This window comes from Formica exsecta, unplaced genomic scaffold (genome assembly GCF_003651465.1).
Source record: "Formica exsecta isolate Colony F162 unplaced genomic scaffold, ASM365146v1 scaffold314, whole genome shotgun sequence".
Classification (NCBI taxonomy): Eukaryota; Metazoa; Arthropoda; class Insecta; order Hymenoptera; family Formicidae; genus Formica; species Formica exsecta.
The window spans coordinates 1,294,000-1,313,013 of NW_021850397.1; the positions used below are offsets into that span (position 1 = coordinate 1,294,000).

The window sequence follows — 19,014 nt, forward strand, 5'->3', positions numbered from 1 at the left end:
TTCTTTTTTTTTTTTTTTTTTGACCATTTACACTCGCGCGCTCGTGCTCGTACTCCTTTCGGCATATATTTAGCAACATTTAAATATCGTATTTTCCGTAATAATTAATCGTAATATGATAATATAATAATTATATAATAATGGCATAATAAACTATCTATCTACGCGTGTGTATAAGGTGTAATTTTTTCGTGTTTCGTAAAGATTGTGTGTATGTGTATTTCCTTATCATTACAAGTCCTAGACTCTTCTTTCATCTTTTTCGTATTTATATCTGTATACATATACGGATGTATATATATATATATATAAATGTATGTACATACACGTAGCAAGAGAACAAACAATAGCGTCTCGTCTGCAGCAATAATACACGGAAATATGTCTTCCTAGAACTTTATACACTGCCATTGTGAAGTTAGTACTTTTGTAGTTGCTGTTTGTAGTTTACACAATTCTTATATTCTCTTACTTATCGACACTAAGATATTTAAAAATTTATTCGTTAAATATTATTTAATCAAGTCGTTGTATGCTAGACGAATGTTGAGATCAAAGAACTTGCGGATTTTAGGATGCCAGTGATATATTTTTATTCTTTTCTTTTTTTCTGTTCATTCTTTTTGTTTACACGCTCGTGTTAATTATACCAGCCGTATAATAAATTGATGATCGATCGATCGATGCGCGTAAATCGCGCATACTCGACAATATACATTATACTCGAATCGAGAATTGCTGTCTTATTATAATTGTCACGCGTCATAAATTATGAACGCAAGTATATCGAAAACGTTCTCTCATCATAATGGATTCGCGCTATAAAACAAATTTCGCGAAAGGAAACGGAAACGGAAACGACAGCAGTTTTCGAATCATTAATGATAGTGCGAATAATAATCGGAAATACTTCGTGTCATTCGCATAAACTATTATTATTGAAATAATAGAAACTCGGCCTGTCATCTCTGCAAATTTTGTGTGACTAATTATTTTTCTTTTCTTTTCTGTGTTACTTGTTTTTCTTTTTTCTACTTACGCATATACGCTTACACAAACGCGCGTACACTTAAATGTCCTACGTCGTTCAACATTGGCACTTCAAAAGTCGTTATCCTTTTTCTTTATTTTTTAATGTTACTGCAAATGTTTTCTTATTTGTTTAGCGTCTCATTGTTTAGCGTATCGTTACAATATAATTATGTTATCGCTGTCTTTTGTCGATTTGTATACGCTTTGACAAAAATAACATATTCATCTTATCAATATCCCCGTTTACATTACACGCCGGGTAGTCACTGGGTCACGACAGCAATAAAACGTACAATTCAACGATCTGTTTCACATATTCGCCATTATATCTCAAAAAGTTAATATCGAAGAAATTATTGTATTCTTTCTCTCGTTTTGATGTCTTCTAATCGAAGTGACACACAAAACTTGTAGCAATACCCCGCCGTTCACATAACCGATACATATGTCGCCATTGGAAAACAATATGCCTCTAAAGAAGATCGAACGCGAACGATACGAATTAACTACTAAAAGTGCGAAAAGGTTTACCTCTCCTATTATCGTCGAACCGATTAGTTAGGCAGTGTTTTTATCCTTATGCCCTTGTCGCGTGGAACATAAGAGACTTAAACGCGAATACGTATCGGCTATCTCTGGCCGGGACTTTAATCAAATACCGAAAGCACCAGATCACCAGAGCACACGATTAAATGGATCCACAATTATAGCTTTGATCCAGCTATATAATAATATGTGATCGGACATCTAATTGCACAAAGGTACTTCTAGACAACTTCTTTTTTTTTTCCTCCCTTCTTCTCTCTGGTAGTTGCTAGTAAAATTCATACACAAAAATTCATACACAATATTTCACAATTATCTACATTTATATAATATAGACAGTGTGTGTATTGGATACAGGCACAATATAATTAATTACAAATAATGTATACGATTCAAAGTCCGTCTGGTATCACAAGTAATGGACGCGGCGTTTTATCTATGCGCAATCCGGCTCACGATTATTTTTTTGTTTTTTTTTTCACTCACATAGTACAGCTCGTCGGACTTCATGTCCGCGAGCGTCTCTCTCGAGGGGAAAAAGTGGGAGAACAAAAAAAAAAAAAAAAAAAAAATTGTGTATATAAGAAAATTCAAATGAAACAATGTACATATATAACTAATGTTCATTGGCTCAACCAATATCGTAACTCAAATAATTCTTCCAGATTAAAAAAAATTTTTATTAACATTATTATATATTTGTATTTATATATGTATGTATGTATATATCACAACAAATCCTCGCATTTTCTCAATGATCTTTCCGCGGCGAGGACGGATCCGCTTCTGCAAATTCTCCCGGTTTCGTCAGCTTTGCTGTGTTCGGGAGTGCCGGCTACGATTAATCTCGCTCGCACGACGAGACCCGATCAAGGGAATTGTCAAAAGGTCTTACGACCGCACCAAAGAACTTACGGCTAAGTCTCTTCTTTTATCTTTGTCTCATTGTTGGCCTTGGCGAGTTTGGCTATAGTTTCTTCTTTAACGTTAGCCAAGACAGTCAGAGAATCCTTTACGGCGTGATAAATGATGTTCTTTATCTGTAGTTTGTCTTCGTGGTTAGTATGCGTGTCCGATAATGCACGGAACTCTTGGGTCAAGTGGAAGCAATGCGAAACGTTTTCTGGCGAAACAAAATCTTCGGCCACCTTTATGCAATTGTGAAGATTACGAACTTGATGCGGCGCGCCAGCTGGGACGAATACTGCGTCGCCGAGACATTGAACGATGGCGTATCTGCAAATATTTAAACTTTTTAATTCATAAAATGGTTGGACAAGTGACATCGCGATAATATTCTTTCGAGAATTATTTCATTAACTTTATTTAGATTATGGATTTTGTGAAAAACGACACTTACCCTTCGACACCGTATTCTCGATACAATCGTTCGCGCAATGATCCATCCAGGTAACAACTCTGATCATGTATGGGATCATGGTGCGGCTCCAAGCGAGCTCCGCGTTCTAAGGCAACAGCATTCAAAAGATCTCGAATTTTGTCCGCGTCGCGCGCTGCATAAATGTGCCATAGTGCACCAGGTGCCTCGTTAGGGTCACGAGCACGTCGACGCGTCAGAACATCACAGCCTGCTTCGTCTATTGCTTTCAATGCTTCTATAACAACAAACGTTACGTAATGATTAATATTCGAAAGATCGATCATCGTTTCGACAACAGTGACATTTGACGAACGCAATCCCAGATTAATCACGCGTAATTAAACTCAAAATTTAAGTACATACCTTTGATGTGTTCGTCGCTATCAGCATCCTTTGGAATTCCTACGTATACCATGACATTCACGGCGTCCGAGATATCGAGATGAAGGTTAGTCGTGCCTTTGCTGGGGTGAAGAGCGGAACCATAAGCATTGTACATCTTCGGGCCCAGATCCGGTCTCACAAAACAATTTGGCAAACGACTCGCCAGATTCAGTCTGCCATTCCTATGTGTATATTCGGATAATGGAAGAACCTTCATTAGATCTGTAAATCTCGACGGTAGTAATTCAGCGAAATCCTCGCCAGGCGGCCAGTCCTTCAGTTTCAACAGCATAGGATTCCCTCGTTCGTCTTTTAGCCGTTTGGAGAAATTCTCGAATCCCTCCCAAAATTTGCGCATTGGTTGATTGGGCACCAGATTGCCGGTCATACAGTTAATGAGATCATTCTTCTCATCGCCAAAATCGCGGGCGAACGAATCCGGATGCCACAGATTCATGTCCAGCGCCTTGGAAACGTCCGATACGATCACCGGTTGTCCTCGCTTCCATTGATCCTGGAATATTCTGTAGTTGTTGGGATTATTCGGATCGTTTAACCTCAACAATTTGCCGTTGCAGAGCCAGGAGTGTGGAACATCCGGATAAAGGCTCTTACTCTCCGTCAGTGTCATAATTCTGATTGGTAACGGCTCTCGGCCGCGTTGCGTCCACTTGTAGCGTCGCACAAAGTACTTCAACACACGTGGTTTCTCGTCATCCAGACCGTTACCCCTTTCCTTCTTCACGCTATGTTCGATCACACTAGATATTACCTCATCAAGCGTATCCATCTTTGATTTTTTACCGGACTTGGCAACGTTATTTTGTGGAGCGTTGTTGCCGGCTGCGCTGGTAGTGTTTACACTACCGCCCGAGTTAGTCGTTGGCGAATTCGATCTGGATCCGCCGCTACCATTTGATTTGTGCGACGGCCTGATGAGCAACTCACGCAATGTCGAGTAGTTACCTTCGCGATCTTCGTCCGAGTCCGAACTCGAACCGCTCTCATTTTTATCTTGATTGCTTGAAAAAGAAAATGGCGGTAATTTTTAAAAATTTTAAACAGTCTATAAGCTCTACTCATATATCACAATATATAAATATGAATTATAAATCGGCACAGAATGCAAAAAAAAAAAAAAACACACACACACACACACTAGAAATATGTATTTGTAAAAATAATATTTGGGAATTTTTCAAAAAACATCAAATTTTCTTCCTTCCGAATAGTCTCTATTAAAATATTATTTTAAAAATTATTCGATACAATATAAAAAAAATGTTCGAGCAAATCTGAGTCAATATAACATGATATTTTAACTGCGAATTTAATCCGGTGTTGATGATAAATGAAAACAAAATTTAGAAAAAGTACACATGCTCGAATCATATTGAATTTGATCATATCAATTGATATCAAATAAATCATATAACATTGTTTTCTTTTTTTCTGTCATAATAAACACGAATTAAATATTTTTTTTTCTTTAATTATAAAATGCAAAAATTTTCAAGAATATCTTACGACAGTTGTAACCTAAGAACTGCAGCATAGCAAATAAAGCTACTGTTTATTCATGCTTCTATGATTTCTACTGTCAAAATTTATTGCCTAAAGGCATGTTATTGATACAACTCATAAATACGAATTTCATCGATTCCAACAAATTATTAAACAAATGATTAGCGCTAAATACTTTCTGGTAAATTTAATGCTCGTGATTATTCAAATAATCCTTTATAAATAGTTATTTAATCGTAACAAAAAAGTAATACGTAAGATATCAAAGCATTCTCTGAAATAAATTCCTCAAAAATATTACATTTCATATATTAAGACAATTATCGAAAAAATATATAAAATATAGTTAAATTAATATAAATAATATATTATATTAGAATTTTTGTGTCTCAACAATATGTTGTTAAATGTTCAGTGGCGAGTTTTTATCCTCGCCATTGGTCTTGCTTTCCGATGCACCGTTAGATTCGTTTATCTTTTTTTCTTCCTTCACCTCCTGCTTTATATTTCCATTAAGAACAGGCACGGAATCGCCCTTGATCATATTTCGAAGAATCTCGTTGGGCTGTGTCGAGGTTACGAGAGAACAAGCACAATGTTGAGGGATTCCCCATTCTGCACGACATTCATGCAGACGTTGGCCCAATCGCAGAAGACTGTCCCCAGCGATGATTTGCGTAAGCATGAGCCGTTCCGGTTCGTGTGCTTGTCTATTCGTGCATAGAAGCCATGAGAATTCGTCCCTGTCTTTCCCACTCTCGCCCCAGATCTTGATCGTCCCATTTTTACGTCCCTAAAATATTAACATTTCTACTAATACATTTTCTCCTTAGGAAACAAAGATCAGCGAAGATTTTTACATTAATATCAGTGTTAAAAAGCTCGATAAATATAATAATATCACAATAATATCAATTAAATTAATGCTGTCATCATTTAATTCCTAATGTTTAGTTGAAAAAAAAAATATATATATATATATAATTTATTTATTTATTTAACGTAATATTTTATACCTTATAACAATCGATGCACACGACGAAACCGCATTTGCCGCAGGCCCAATGATAGTTGAATAAGGTAGTCTCACATACATCGCACATCTCTCGAACACCCTGGATCACTCGTTTCCACGCTACTGTTCCGTCTACAACCCCCGAACTCGCTGTCAAAAGGTAATCATAATCGATGCGCAAAGCGTTAAAACATGCGAACAAAAGAAATTATGCAAGCAAACATGCAGCTTAACATTTAAATGATTTATAATTTTGCAAATAAAAAGTGCAAAAATGAATATCAAATTAAAATTGCAAATTGTATTTTGCTCTTATTGCGTGATCATATATTTTACACGAAATGTAAAATGGCAAAAATACAATAATGTATAAAAATCAAATAAATGAAAAAAGAAACGTTGAAAATATTGATAGCATTAATTTTAACAAATCGAGGCTTTATTATAATACATGCAATATGACATTTGCGTTAATATATTAATATGAAAAATATGAAGAAATTAATTCAAAAATGCGTTTTTTAAAACAGTAAAAATTTACCTTCAGCCATGTGTTCTTGGAGAGCATCTTTCTCTTGATGTAAAAGATCACAAAATTGATCGCCAACTTGTCGAAGCAGCCGATGAGCCGTTTCTAAATCTAGGTCTTCTCGGTCCCCTTTGTCCTTCTCGTTTTTCTCGGATTTATCGTCCTTTCCTGTTGTTTCTTGATTGTCTTTTCCTGGTAACCATAATCGAAGATCTTCCTGTAACATTGTAATGATAGTTCTTGTGTGAGAAGCATGCATTTTGAATTGAAATTGTAAGATCGTTACAAATTAAGTGCAATTACCATGACTAGTCACACATCAATTATTTTGCAAAGATAATTTACCTCGGATGCATCTTTGTGTGGATCGCTGAATCCCGCTATGGCCAATTGTCCGTTTTTGGTATAACGCAGTCTGCGAAACGCATAAAATCTGCAGAAGATATTTTGAGGAAGGTTCTTGGAGCGCTGATGTGGCGTCCATCGACACTCGCGGCACTTGGCCAGCTTTGGAGCCACCTCAAAACAAGCGCCATCCTGCAACCAGCTCTCCCCAGTTTTCTTCAATTGCGATATCGGTGGTTTACGAAAGGGATCGCCTCGTCCACCACTTCCGCCCGGCCCATTGTTACCGCCGCTCGTACTGTCGTCTCTACGTTCCTTCTTCTGACGAGGCTGTTGATCTTCGCTTCCGACTTCATTGCCTTTCGTAGTCTTTGGTCTTCTACCACGTTTCCTAGGTTCCTTGTTATTTCCTACATAGCAAATCATGTATTTGGCTTTATCAAAAAGTCTAAACCATCGCTCTAAATCATGTGTTTAGTGCAATTCAGTGTTAAAAAGCTCATAATAATAGTGTATCACAATGTTATCAATTGTTTCATATTGTCATCATGTATATGTTATTTTAAAAAATAGAAGGGGTATATACACATATTAGTGTAACGATGTAATTAGGGATCAGGGTAAGTGCGTGAGACCAAATTATAAAAATTTAAAAATAGTGAACTCAAAGAAAACGTAAAAGATCCAAGAGTTCTTTTATAAATTTTGTTTTCTTCTAGCAAAGATTGACTTTCACAAATCAAGCATAATTCAATCTGTCAATCACTCTTGATTCTCTTGAGTTCTCATACAGCTCTAGAGAGAGAAATAATTGTACGATCATGGAACACGCATCACTTACCCTGTAAGTGAATAGTTAGTTCACCTGACGAGAAGTCCATTTAAGAAGCTACATCAACTAACCGTTTCCCGAAGAATTGTTGGAATTGGCCGTAGTATGTCGAACCCTCGAAGCAGGTTGAATGGTGCTCAACTGTTCACTGGTATCACTGGCAGAGCCCGCCTCACTCTCGTTGCTAGATTCACTGCCTGCAGCAGCTCCGCCGCCTTGCTTGTCCTCTTTTCGCCTCCGCTGATCTTCCGCGGCCGTTTGTTGCCTTCGTGCGGCGCCCTTCTTTCGTTTTACCTACCACAGGGCATAGATTATTAAGTAGTCAGGAAGTTCATGCTCTTGCCGCATCTACTAGCCGAAGCTACTAACTGCTCACACTACTGCTCCGGCACTACCATTCGGCACATAAAATCCAAAAATCTATTCAAATCTAAGCAAAGTTAAAAATTATTAAATGCTACTACAGACAAAAACTTAAGACTTAAGACTTAAGCAGTTATCATATGTCGTAACATCTATCCACCAGTCCACAAAAACTATTTATTTATAATATCCATCTATTACAAAATTCCACACGATACAAAGAAAATAAAAAAGAATTCAATGTGTGCTGAAGGAAAACAAAAATTTGTTTCAAAAGATAATTTCAATTTATAATTGCTATTGAACAATATTTGTCTTCGTAAACTCAAAAATAAGATCAACTATTAAATTTTTTAAATTACATAGCAAACATCAAAAAGTATTACGTTTCATATTATTTCTTAGAATAGAGATTTTGTTCATTCTCTATTTTTGTGTCTCAACAATATGTTGTTAAATAGGTTCAGATCCAAGTTGACGTTTATAAAACGTACAGCAACAGACATTTCTTCAAAAATCAACAATTTTTTAATCAATCAAAAACAAGATTTAATAATTCAATAATAAATTTTCGTGCCTTATCATTTTATCATAAATTTACATGCATTTTAAACTGCGGATAAGAGAGTTTTGATGACAACAACAGTTTTTTTTACAAACTAGGCAAGCGAGTACTATAGGCTAGCAACACACATCATAATACGCAGAATTCAAATTACGAAGAAGAGTAATTTTCAGCGACAACTACAACGACAACCGTAAACGATTTGTATAGATAGATACCTTGGGTGGCTTTCGTTTAGGCGGCGACTTCCTCTCCGGGTCGCTGCTGGACGAGTCTTCTTGCGGGGTCTTGCTAGTATCCGTAGCGTGACCGTTCAGCGACTCTTTGTTCGCCGGTTTCCGGCCGCTCTTGCCGGTGACCTTGCTCTTGTTGATACTGTTCACTGCCATGCTGCCAATATTGTGAATCGAATTGACCGCGCTGGGTAAGCAAGTGGTCGGTGCACTGCTGTTATTCGCAGTCACATTTGACGCGTTGCTACTGTCGCGATCCTTGCTGTTCGACGATGACGTCTCTCGGGAGATATTCAATGGTAACGTAACGCTGCTGACCATATTGGTGGTATTCTCGGTGCCGTCCTCGCATCTCGAGTGTCTCTGCAACCATGCCTTCTTCAACTTGTGCCCCGGGTAACTAGTACTGCTGGGCGGTCTCGGCGCCGGACTGTTGGACTTCTCGCTGTCCGCGCCTGTGCTAGGGTTTACTTTGGCGGGAGTACCGGGCGCGCTGGGCGCTGGGCTGGGCGCTGTGGATGGCGCCGGACTGGGTATGGGTGCTGGGCTCGGTGCCGCGCTCAATGGCGCGGGATTCAGTGAGCATACGCTGCCGGTGCTGGCTGGTCGCGTGGAGCCGTCACCGCTGGCGGTACCCGGCGCCGGACTCACCGCCGTCACCGTGCGTTGCTCTTGTGTCGTCTGACTGTTCGACTGCGCCAACAACGCTGCGGTGTTGACAACTGTGGTGATGGATGTGGCGGCCGAGGCAATAAGTGGACTAGGCTCGCTCACCCTAGATAAAACAGGCTGGCCGACGCACTGCAAAGACAATGGTTGCGGTTCCTCAGTTCTTCTCTTCTTACAGATTTCCAACGACACCGGTTGACCACTGGTATTGTCGCATAACAATGGCGTCGGCGCTTTTCTCTTGGGTGAGCTCGACCTCTCCACACCGAGGTCAAGTGGTTGCGTCTGGAAGGCCGTAGTGATCTGGGACTGCGCGTGCTGCAGCGTCTGACCAGATTGCTGGTGCGGACTAGCGCTGAGATGCGCGGGATGAGCGGGATGGGCAATCGGCCTCGAAAGCGGCGCCGAGGCGGCCGTTGGTGGCGAACCGTGCAACGGCGGCGGCGGCAATTTGCCGCTCGCCAACGAGCTAACGAAGCGACTGTCATAAACCCGGCTATGCGCGGGCGGTGGCAGCGGCGGCGGTGGCGCCCCGTGATGATGAGGCACTTGCTGGTAAGGCGAGCTGCCGGCCTTCGAGGTCAACGGTATCGGCGCGGCGACGGGCGGCTCGGAGGCACGGCAGACCGGCGTACCGGTCATGATGCCGGAATTAGGCTTGCCGTAAATGTGTGGCGGCGCCGGGCTGCTGACTTTCGGCTTGGAGCCGGCTGGCGGCGGCGTGGCGTAATGCGACGACGGCGTCGGCGAGGCCGTGGGCGGATGCGGATACGAATACGTAGATTTGGCCGCGCCGTATGGCAGACCGGCTGATTCCGGCCTGTTCAGATAGCGCGGTTCAGGTGGCGAGGGATGTGGCGGCGGGGGCGGTTGATGCGGGTGCTGCGGTGGCGGGGCATGTGGAGACTGACGGGGATTATGTGGATGCAGACGCGGTTCAGGCGCCGGAGGCGGTGGTGCATGGCCGTGCGGACTCGGCAATTGCTGCGTCGTCGTCATTGTCGGTGCGCCGCTATTGACCCGGTGATGGCTCCCCGATGAAGCGATGCTCTTCGCCACCTGTAGACCGTCCAAGTGCGCAGGATGCAGATGATGCGGGCTCTGTGTCGGACTCCTGTACGCCTCGTACGCTGACGATTTGTGTTGCGGCGCCACCGATTGAAGACTCAAGTAACCCCTCGAGCTGGACGAGTGCTGTTGCGGTACCGATGCTTTCGCCAACTCCCTGCCCTCGTTCTTCACAATCACCGAGCTTTTGTGATCCGGCAGCAGAGACGGAGGATTCTGCAGCACCTCTCTGCCGTGATGGTCCCTCTCGAGATCGCCGGCCATCCCGCTTTACATAGCAAACATCAAAAAGTATTACGTTTCATATTATTTCTTAGAATAGAGATTTTGTTCATTCTCTAAATCTTAAATACGTAATACTTTGTGTTATTTCGCATGTAATTTCAAATATTCATTTAAATCTATATAAACAAAGTTAGAAATTATATTCTACTACCACAATGCAAAATAATTTAAGCATCTATTGCATATACAACATTACATTAATATATATTGAATTCAGATAAATTTATTCGTTCATAATATTAGTCAATGTTAATGTTAACATTTTTAAGTATTTATAGAGGCAAAGATTTTCTAAATAAAAATTAAAACAAACTATCTTTCGATTTATATTTTTATTTTCGACACGTGTTCTCTCTCTCATTTTCTTTGTCTCACATAAAATTTCGCGTATAAAATACAGTAGAATTACTTTTTTCCGAAGCGTTTGTTTTTCTTATTTGATTCCAAATATTGTTACAATTTCATTCGATTGCAGTTCCATAGTAAAATCTCCGCTGAAATCAACACCACTGTGCGATTTTTCTAACCACTTTTTGATACATAACAAAGATAGAATGACACTCGTGTGCACACGGGTGATGTTTCCGAACGCAGCCTTACTGCGCCGTGCGTTAACCCGGAAATTACTGCTTGAAAAAGAAAATGGCGGTAATTTTTAAAAATTTTAAACAGTCTATAAGCTCTACTCATATATCACAATATATAAATATGAATTATAAATCGGCACAGAATGCAAAAAAAAAAAAAAACACACACACACACACACTAGAAATATGTATTTGTAAAAATAATATTTGGGAATTTTTCAAAAAACATCAAATTTTCTTCCTTCCCGAATAGTCTCTATTAAAATATTATTTTAAAAATTATTCGATACAAATAAAAAAAAATGTTCGAGCAAATCTGAGTCAATATAACATGATATTTTAACTGCGAATTTAATCCGGTGTTGATGATAAATGAAAACAAAATTTAGAAAAAGTACACATGCTCGAATCATATTGAATTTGATCATATCAATTGATATCAAATAAATCATATAACATTGTTTTCTTTTTTTCTGTCATAATAAACACGAATTAAATATTTTTTTTTCTTTAATTATAAAATGCAAAAATTTTCAAGAATATCTTACGACAGTTGTAACCTAAGAACTGCAGCATAGCAAATAAAGCTACTGTTTATTCATGCTTCTATGATTTCTACTGTCAAAATTTATTGCCTAAAGGCATGTTATTGATACAACTCATAAATACGAATTTCATCGATTCCAACAAATTATTAAACAAATGATTAGCGCTAAATACTTTCTGGTAAATTTAATGCTCGTGATTATTCAAATAATCCTTTATAAATCCCCGGCAGAGACTTTGGCGGCTGCCGTAGCTCGTTCTGAATCTTGAGGTCATGCAGGTACGGCGGACAGGACGGCTGGTACGTCGATGAATAATTGAATAGATTCACGTTCGGCTCGGCCTTCGGTAGCGAGCTGTGCGATGAGCCCACTACCGATGGTGGTTTCTCGTGAAGAGCACCGACTGGCAACGACGATTTCGACGTCCGCGTGTGCGCCGGCGGAGGCGGGTACTCGACTTTTCCGGGCACGCTCGAAGGTCGAGATACCTGAAATAAGACATATGCCAATAAAAAAATATATACGATTCATCGTAAATTAATCGTTTATCACAAAATAATTAGCGTTCCATTTCTAAAACAGATGAGTAATTTAAATGTTTATTTTATTACTATAATAGAGTTAAAGATGTCGACAAAAATTAGGAGAATATACGAGAAAAATATATATACAATATATATACATATATGTATATATGACGTAAAAACGTACCTGTTGAGCCGGCGACGCCGTGGCCGCGTAGTAAGCGGCCCTTTGTTGCGCGGCGATGTGATCCCTTGCTTCGGCCTGACGCTGGACCTGCCTTTCAGCTGCCATATTCTCTCGCTCGCGGATTTCTCTCATCTCTCGCGCGGACTTTTCGTATTCCTCGCGCTCCCGCTGTTGCTGCACCACGTTTACGGGATGCGTGGTAACGGCGGCGGCGGGGGCTCCGCCTGGTGTACCGCCGAGATGACCAGGATGACCGCGATGACTTGCAGCAGCGTGCGCTGTCAATCCCGGTGGCGCTCCGTGGGTCCTGCTTGACGGGTGCGTCGACGGCGGGACGACCGGCAAGAAATTACTCCATGCTGCTATCGAAGCCGACTGCATATTCCTCTGCGGGACATAAGATACCTACTTCAATCAATACTGCCAATCATTTTCGTCATTTATCGCTAATGATTCTTTTATATCATACGGGGATATTCGTTACGATAAACTTTCTAATATTTTATATTAAACTTCGAGGATGGAAATATGTACCTATAAATCGTATAATATATTACAAACTTTTGTTTCTCGGAGACCATACAATTGATAGGGACCAATGATAACATCATCATTCTTTAATGTTTTGCAGTATCTTATTAATGTTTATTAGGTCATCTTTTTTAAGGAAAATGACGATAACTGGAGACACTTTTAACGCAAATAGTCATTATCAAATTTACAAAAAAAAACCTGAATGTAAATTTGCATTTATGCACTTTGCATTTCTCGCGTCCCTCACATACGTTCCAAAGTCCAATGTTTATCGTTATATTCTATTGTTATGCAGATACGTAGTCGAGACGAGACGTCATTCAATTGTCGGGACAATAATAAACAAACACAGACAAACGTACGCGTGACACACAGTAATATCACACGTATGCAGTAATTATTATTCTTTTCATTCGCGAAACAGCAACGTACGCGGCGCGATAAAAGACATACATCATTATTTTTAGAGCATTATTCTAATGACGTAGCCTCCAATCGCGATTCGTAATGTATGCATTTGCGAGAAAATGTGCCTAACGGAAAGTTGCGCTTGCGTGATTTCCGAGATATCACGTTTCGTTCGCGTGTTTATTTCAAATTCTTTGCCACGTCTTATTAGCATACACGATAGCCACACACACGGTTTCTATCGCGATGCAGACCAAATACACCGTAACTGCCGGGATTTTCCACGAGTGTCGATGACACACGTGGTGCTTAATCTGACGCGTAATCGAGTAAACTCGTTTTTTCTCGCGTGTCGTAACGTCGTGTACAAAACAGGATTACAGTCGGGCAAACACGCATTTACGTTATAAAAAGGTATCACGTCTCCGCATAATAGAAAAAAAAAGAGTACAAGGTAAAAAAATAAGGATATAAAATAATTAATTTTTATTATCGAATCGAAAATATGCAGACACGTGACTTACATTGTGTAGACGGAGAAATAATTTATCTGCAAAGTTCGCGATTTCGCGTTACGTTGAAAGTTTGATGGAAAACGTACATTGAAGTCAAAGATATAATAGTCGAGGAAAAACGAATTAAGACACAGTACTACCGTGATAAAGAGAGAGATACAAGATTTACACGATTAACGTTGCACGAGATCGACTGACTTCATTAATGCCACGGTACCATAAAAGACCCCGAGAATACTCCTCTCTCGAAGCTAGCAAACGAACTTGAACGTTTAACTAAGTAACTTCTCTGGGAGGATCAAACAAACAACTTCCGCTCGCTGCTGACGCTCGTCGATTAAACTTGACAGAACTCGTTTCTAGAGCGACTGGAAGGCTGTAAATTAATGTAATCAAGTAAAACTGAATCGTCGAAGCTGACGAGGAAAGACGGTAAATATTGTGTCGACGGTTTTCTTGTTTTCCTTAGGACTCGAAATTCCAATAAAAACATCAGTTACTCTGAAGTTGCAATATACTTTATAAATTCGTAAAATTGCAGAGATTTCTTCAATTTTGTAATTTATCAAACTAATTAAAATTTGTATATTTTTTTACTAAATAAAGCATTTATTTCAACATGATATTACACTCCTAAAAATATATCCACTAATCCTTAACATTTATTTGCAGGAAAGTGAAGAAATTAGTAGTATAAAAAGAGATACGTCACTCGTGACTTTCAAGTTTTTTTCTCTCTCTCTTAATTTATAAGAAATTTCCATAATCTACAAATATTTTTCACAGATTTCGCGCTATTTTAATAAAAACATTTAAACTTATTAGCTACCTTTCTAAGAAAATTTAATTTGTATCTTTTCTCTCGAGTAAGGATCATGTCAAGGCTGTTCCAATGCCTCTCGAGATGAGAAAAGACTCGCGTCCTCGCAAGATGACAGGATTTGACGAGATCGAGAATAAGAGCTCGCAAGTTGCGAATCTAATTATAGGCTACCGAGAAGAAGGTTTACTATGCTAATCGAGACACGAGTAAATGTCAACTCACATTCTGTTTACCTCCTTGCTCGCGTCATCGCGCGCTTTATGCGCGCACATGTGTGTGTGTGTGTGTGTCCTTGTAAAAGAAGATGCAACGGGTGCGAAACACGGTACAAAAGCCCATAGTCTTCCAATAGTTTTAAAAAAGCTCGACAAATGTAACGTACACGTTGTATATTTATCATGTGAATCCAAACCGTCATGTTATATCTCTTACCAAAGATACTTAACTAAAAAGATATATACACAAGAGCTTCGCATATAAGAACATAGTTATTTATATCGCTCATTTTTTGTTAACATGTAAAAAGATTATTGCAGCTTTAATATAGAACATTATATATTTTTATAAAATAATATTTTATATATTCTTTCTCTCTTTTCTTTTTTACTCAATAATAAATTCGTATTCGTATTCGTAAAAATTCGTAATTTTGTCCGAATAAATTTAACAAATGATAGGAATTTACCTGAACTGACAGTTTTAGTTTGTTCGGAATCTAATGCTTCTCAACCTATACTCGAGTACGACATACAGAGGGCTTTGTTAATACTATACTTGAGCACGCCACCGATTATGTGTCGTGAATGATGTAGGACGACAGCGAGCGGAGTCGAGGATCGCCGCGGGGAGGAGAACGAGACGAGGGAGAGGAACGGAGACGGATTATGACCGATTGCACGTAATAAAAGCGACGTACCATTCAGAGTCAATCAAGTACCGCTCGCTATTGGTTCGTTGACTTTCTCTCCTGCTCAAGCCCGCGCCGATAAACTTATCACGCGAGGCGCGTGCTTTTTCACCGTCTCGTTCGCACGAAGAGTATATATATATATATGCGCCTTGCAATCTCGTTATTATTTACGAAAGAGAGAGACTTTTCGCTATTTTTCATTAGAAGAGATACACAAGAGGGGAAGGTTTCGCAATCGCGTAGAGGCGCATGCGTGGGACACGGCAAACGCTCGAATCACGTTTACGGTGAATGGTACAATGTGTAATTCAGCATAGAAACTACCGCGGTAATTCACGGTTCGTTCCATGAGACATTCGCATTCGCAGAATATTCAGAATACAATACATATTGTAAAAACTTTCTAATTTCCGTCGCGCGCGTGAATTTATATTAGCATCCACTGATATTGCGAAGACACTGTAATAAAATAGATTTACATATTGATGCAACAATAACGAGATTTATTTCGACAATATACCAATTTTTATTATTTCAGCGTTATTTGAGAATGTGATATAATTAAGTCCAATAGTATAAATTATATATCATACAATCAATCACGTCATATATTATAAAGTCCCACCATTAACATATTATACATCTATGTGTGTATTATTATATGCATATGTGATAATATCTATTATAATACTCTGAAATAAAATCTTTATTATAACCATATTTAGTAAATATTTGCTTAATTGTTAATGTATCATTGATAAGTAAAATCGTTATAACGATAATTCAATGATAATTCATTCATAGCCTCTTTGCAATTCTCACAAAACATCGCCATAAATTTCTCTTCATACCTTCCTTCGTGCCATCGCTCCAATTATTTCGCTTATCGCGCGCGCGCCTTTATTGCGTGTATTATTACAGAGAGGAAATGATTTGCACAGATAGCGCGGGCTGAGTCATATCCAAGGAAAGCTTAGATCGTCTCGTAATACGATCGACACAACAATAATTGCGTACATCACACTCGTGTAACGGATCTTACGTATCGCATCGGTGTCGTGTGTATCGGGAAACGCGCTACACATACAAACGTGATCGAACTTCAAACATGTTCCCGGAATAATTACCAAAGTCACACCAAAGTACGGTTTTTGCTATCAAGGACATTCATCAAACGGTATGGGTTTAACGATTATAACGGCACTGCCTCGCTTGATTATCCACTTTTACGAACGTATCTGAAAGTAGCATCTGTCCTTGAAGCAATCGCAAATATATGCCGGTATTAATAGATTACGGATCGCGACTAAATTATTCGTGATTATGCATAAGAAATGGATTGGATAAAAATAAAAGAGAAAAATTTGTGTCGCTCTTGCGATGCAAAACAAAATTTTTCAATGTTAAATATACAGTGCTGTAGTAATCTTTTTGTTTTGCACAAGCTCTTCTTTTTCATGTTTTCAGTTCTTATAACATCAAACAAGCAAGGAATAAATATTCAAGAAGAAAATAGCATAATTAGACTGGTTTTTGTACAGAGCGAAGAACCATTTGAAATATTCGGAGATATACAGATGCACAAAGACGACCCTCCTCTTTTTTCATCCTTTCGCCCTGGTACTTTTCTCTGGCACAACGCCCTATTATATCATGTAGCCCTTTATTATTTATTATTTTACTGCGAATCCCCATGAATAACCACAATGTGATGTTACTATCGACGTACTATCGACGTACTATCGACGTACTATCGACGTACTATCGACGTACTATCGACGTAAATACATAATACTTTGTATTATTTCGCATGTAATTTCAAATATTCATTTAAATCTATATAAACAAAGTTAGAAATTATATTCTACTACCACAATGCAAAATAATTTAAGCATCTATTGCATATACAACATTACATTAATATATATTGAATTCAGATAAATTTATTCGTTCATAATATTAGTCAATGTTAATGTTAACATTTTTAAGTATTTATAGAGGCAAAGATTTTCTAAATAAAAATTAAAACAAACTATCTTTCGATTTATATTTTTATTTTCGACACGTGTTCTCTCTCTCATTTTCTTTGTCTCACATAAAATTTCGCGTATAAAATACAGTAGAATTACTTTTTTCCGAAGCGTTTGTTTTTCTTATTTGATTCCAAATATTGTTACAATTTCATTCGATTGCAGTTCCATAGTAAAATCTCCGCTGAAATCAACACCACTGTGCGATTTTTCTAACCACTTTACACGAATCGAGGTTAGGTCGCGATCGTCGATGGAAAAATAGTGAACAATGAAAATATATTTACCAGTCTATGATATTTCTCCATGGAGAAATTGTTCGTTGTTCGCGAATGATGTTGAAAGTTTAATCGCGCAACTAATAACTAATTCATTAATAGTTCAAAGCCACAAGCAAAGTAACGCTCGAGTAACCGTGCATTGTGTTCGTTACGTCCGTTACAAGTATGATTCATACAATGCACGCCTCGCGTAGGAAAATGGCGCCTTCTACGCGCACATTTAAACTAAACTTATCGTTAGTTTAGGCTGCGTTCGGAAACATCACCCGTGTGCACACGAGCGTCCTTCTATCTTTGTTTAACTTTTGATACATAACAAAGATAGAATGACACTCGTGTGCACACGGGTGATGTTTCCGAACGCAGCCTTACTGCGCCATAAGTTTAGTTTAAATGTGCGCGTAGAAGGCGCCATTTTCCTACGCGAGGCGTGCATTGTATGAATCATACTTGTAACGGACGTAACGAACACAATGCACGGTTATCGACGTACTATCGACGTACTATCGACGTCTCATGACAGTGACTGACGTACAGACCTTTTCTGAAATCATAAATTATTTCGACATGTGCCGACTTTTCATTTTGACACTTTTGTGTATCTTAAGAAAGTAGCTGAGTTTTTTAAGATTTAAATTTTAAGTTTTCTAATAATAAAATAAAACAAGAAAGAAAATGTTTGATCACATATTTCCAAAAATATCATTATATATATTCTTAAGATTCTTTCACGGTGTTATAATTGTATAAGTTTATTTTCTCAATTTTGTGAAATTTAGAATTAATGACATTTAAATACGATTGCGTCGTAAGTGTGTAATCTTCGTAAAAAATGACGGGAACACGAATTTGGCAATTTTTATCGCGATACTTGACGCGATAAACACGTGGAAATT

General features: G+C 38.7%; 1 protein-coding gene across 1 annotated transcript in view; it reads right to left on the bottom strand.

The window, feature by feature from the left end:
• Window positions 1-3: 3 nt before the first annotated feature.
• Window positions 4-19,014, bottom strand: part of LOC115237891 (probable JmjC domain-containing histone demethylation protein 2C) — a 304,898-nt gene continuing 285,887 nt past the window's right edge. Inside the window, exons 10-20 of the mRNA XM_029811255.1 lie at window positions 12,618-13,004; window positions 12,127-12,394; window positions 8,735-10,758; window positions 7,660-7,882; window positions 6,757-7,166; window positions 6,424-6,628; window positions 5,884-6,032; window positions 5,279-5,660; window positions 3,323-4,393; window positions 2,939-3,194; window positions 4-2,814 (exon numbers count right to left, since the gene is read on the bottom strand). Of these exons, the coding sequence (XP_029667115.1) occupies window positions 2,496-2,814; window positions 2,939-3,194; window positions 3,323-4,393; window positions 5,279-5,660; window positions 5,884-6,032; window positions 6,424-6,628; window positions 6,757-7,166; window positions 7,660-7,882; window positions 8,735-10,758; window positions 12,127-12,394; window positions 12,618-13,004 (5,694 nt within the window). The 3' untranslated portion in view covers window positions 4-2,495. The remainder of the gene's footprint in view (window positions 2,815-2,938; window positions 3,195-3,322; window positions 4,394-5,278; window positions 5,661-5,883; window positions 6,033-6,423; window positions 6,629-6,756; window positions 7,167-7,659; window positions 7,883-8,734; window positions 10,759-12,126; window positions 12,395-12,617; window positions 13,005-19,014) is intronic.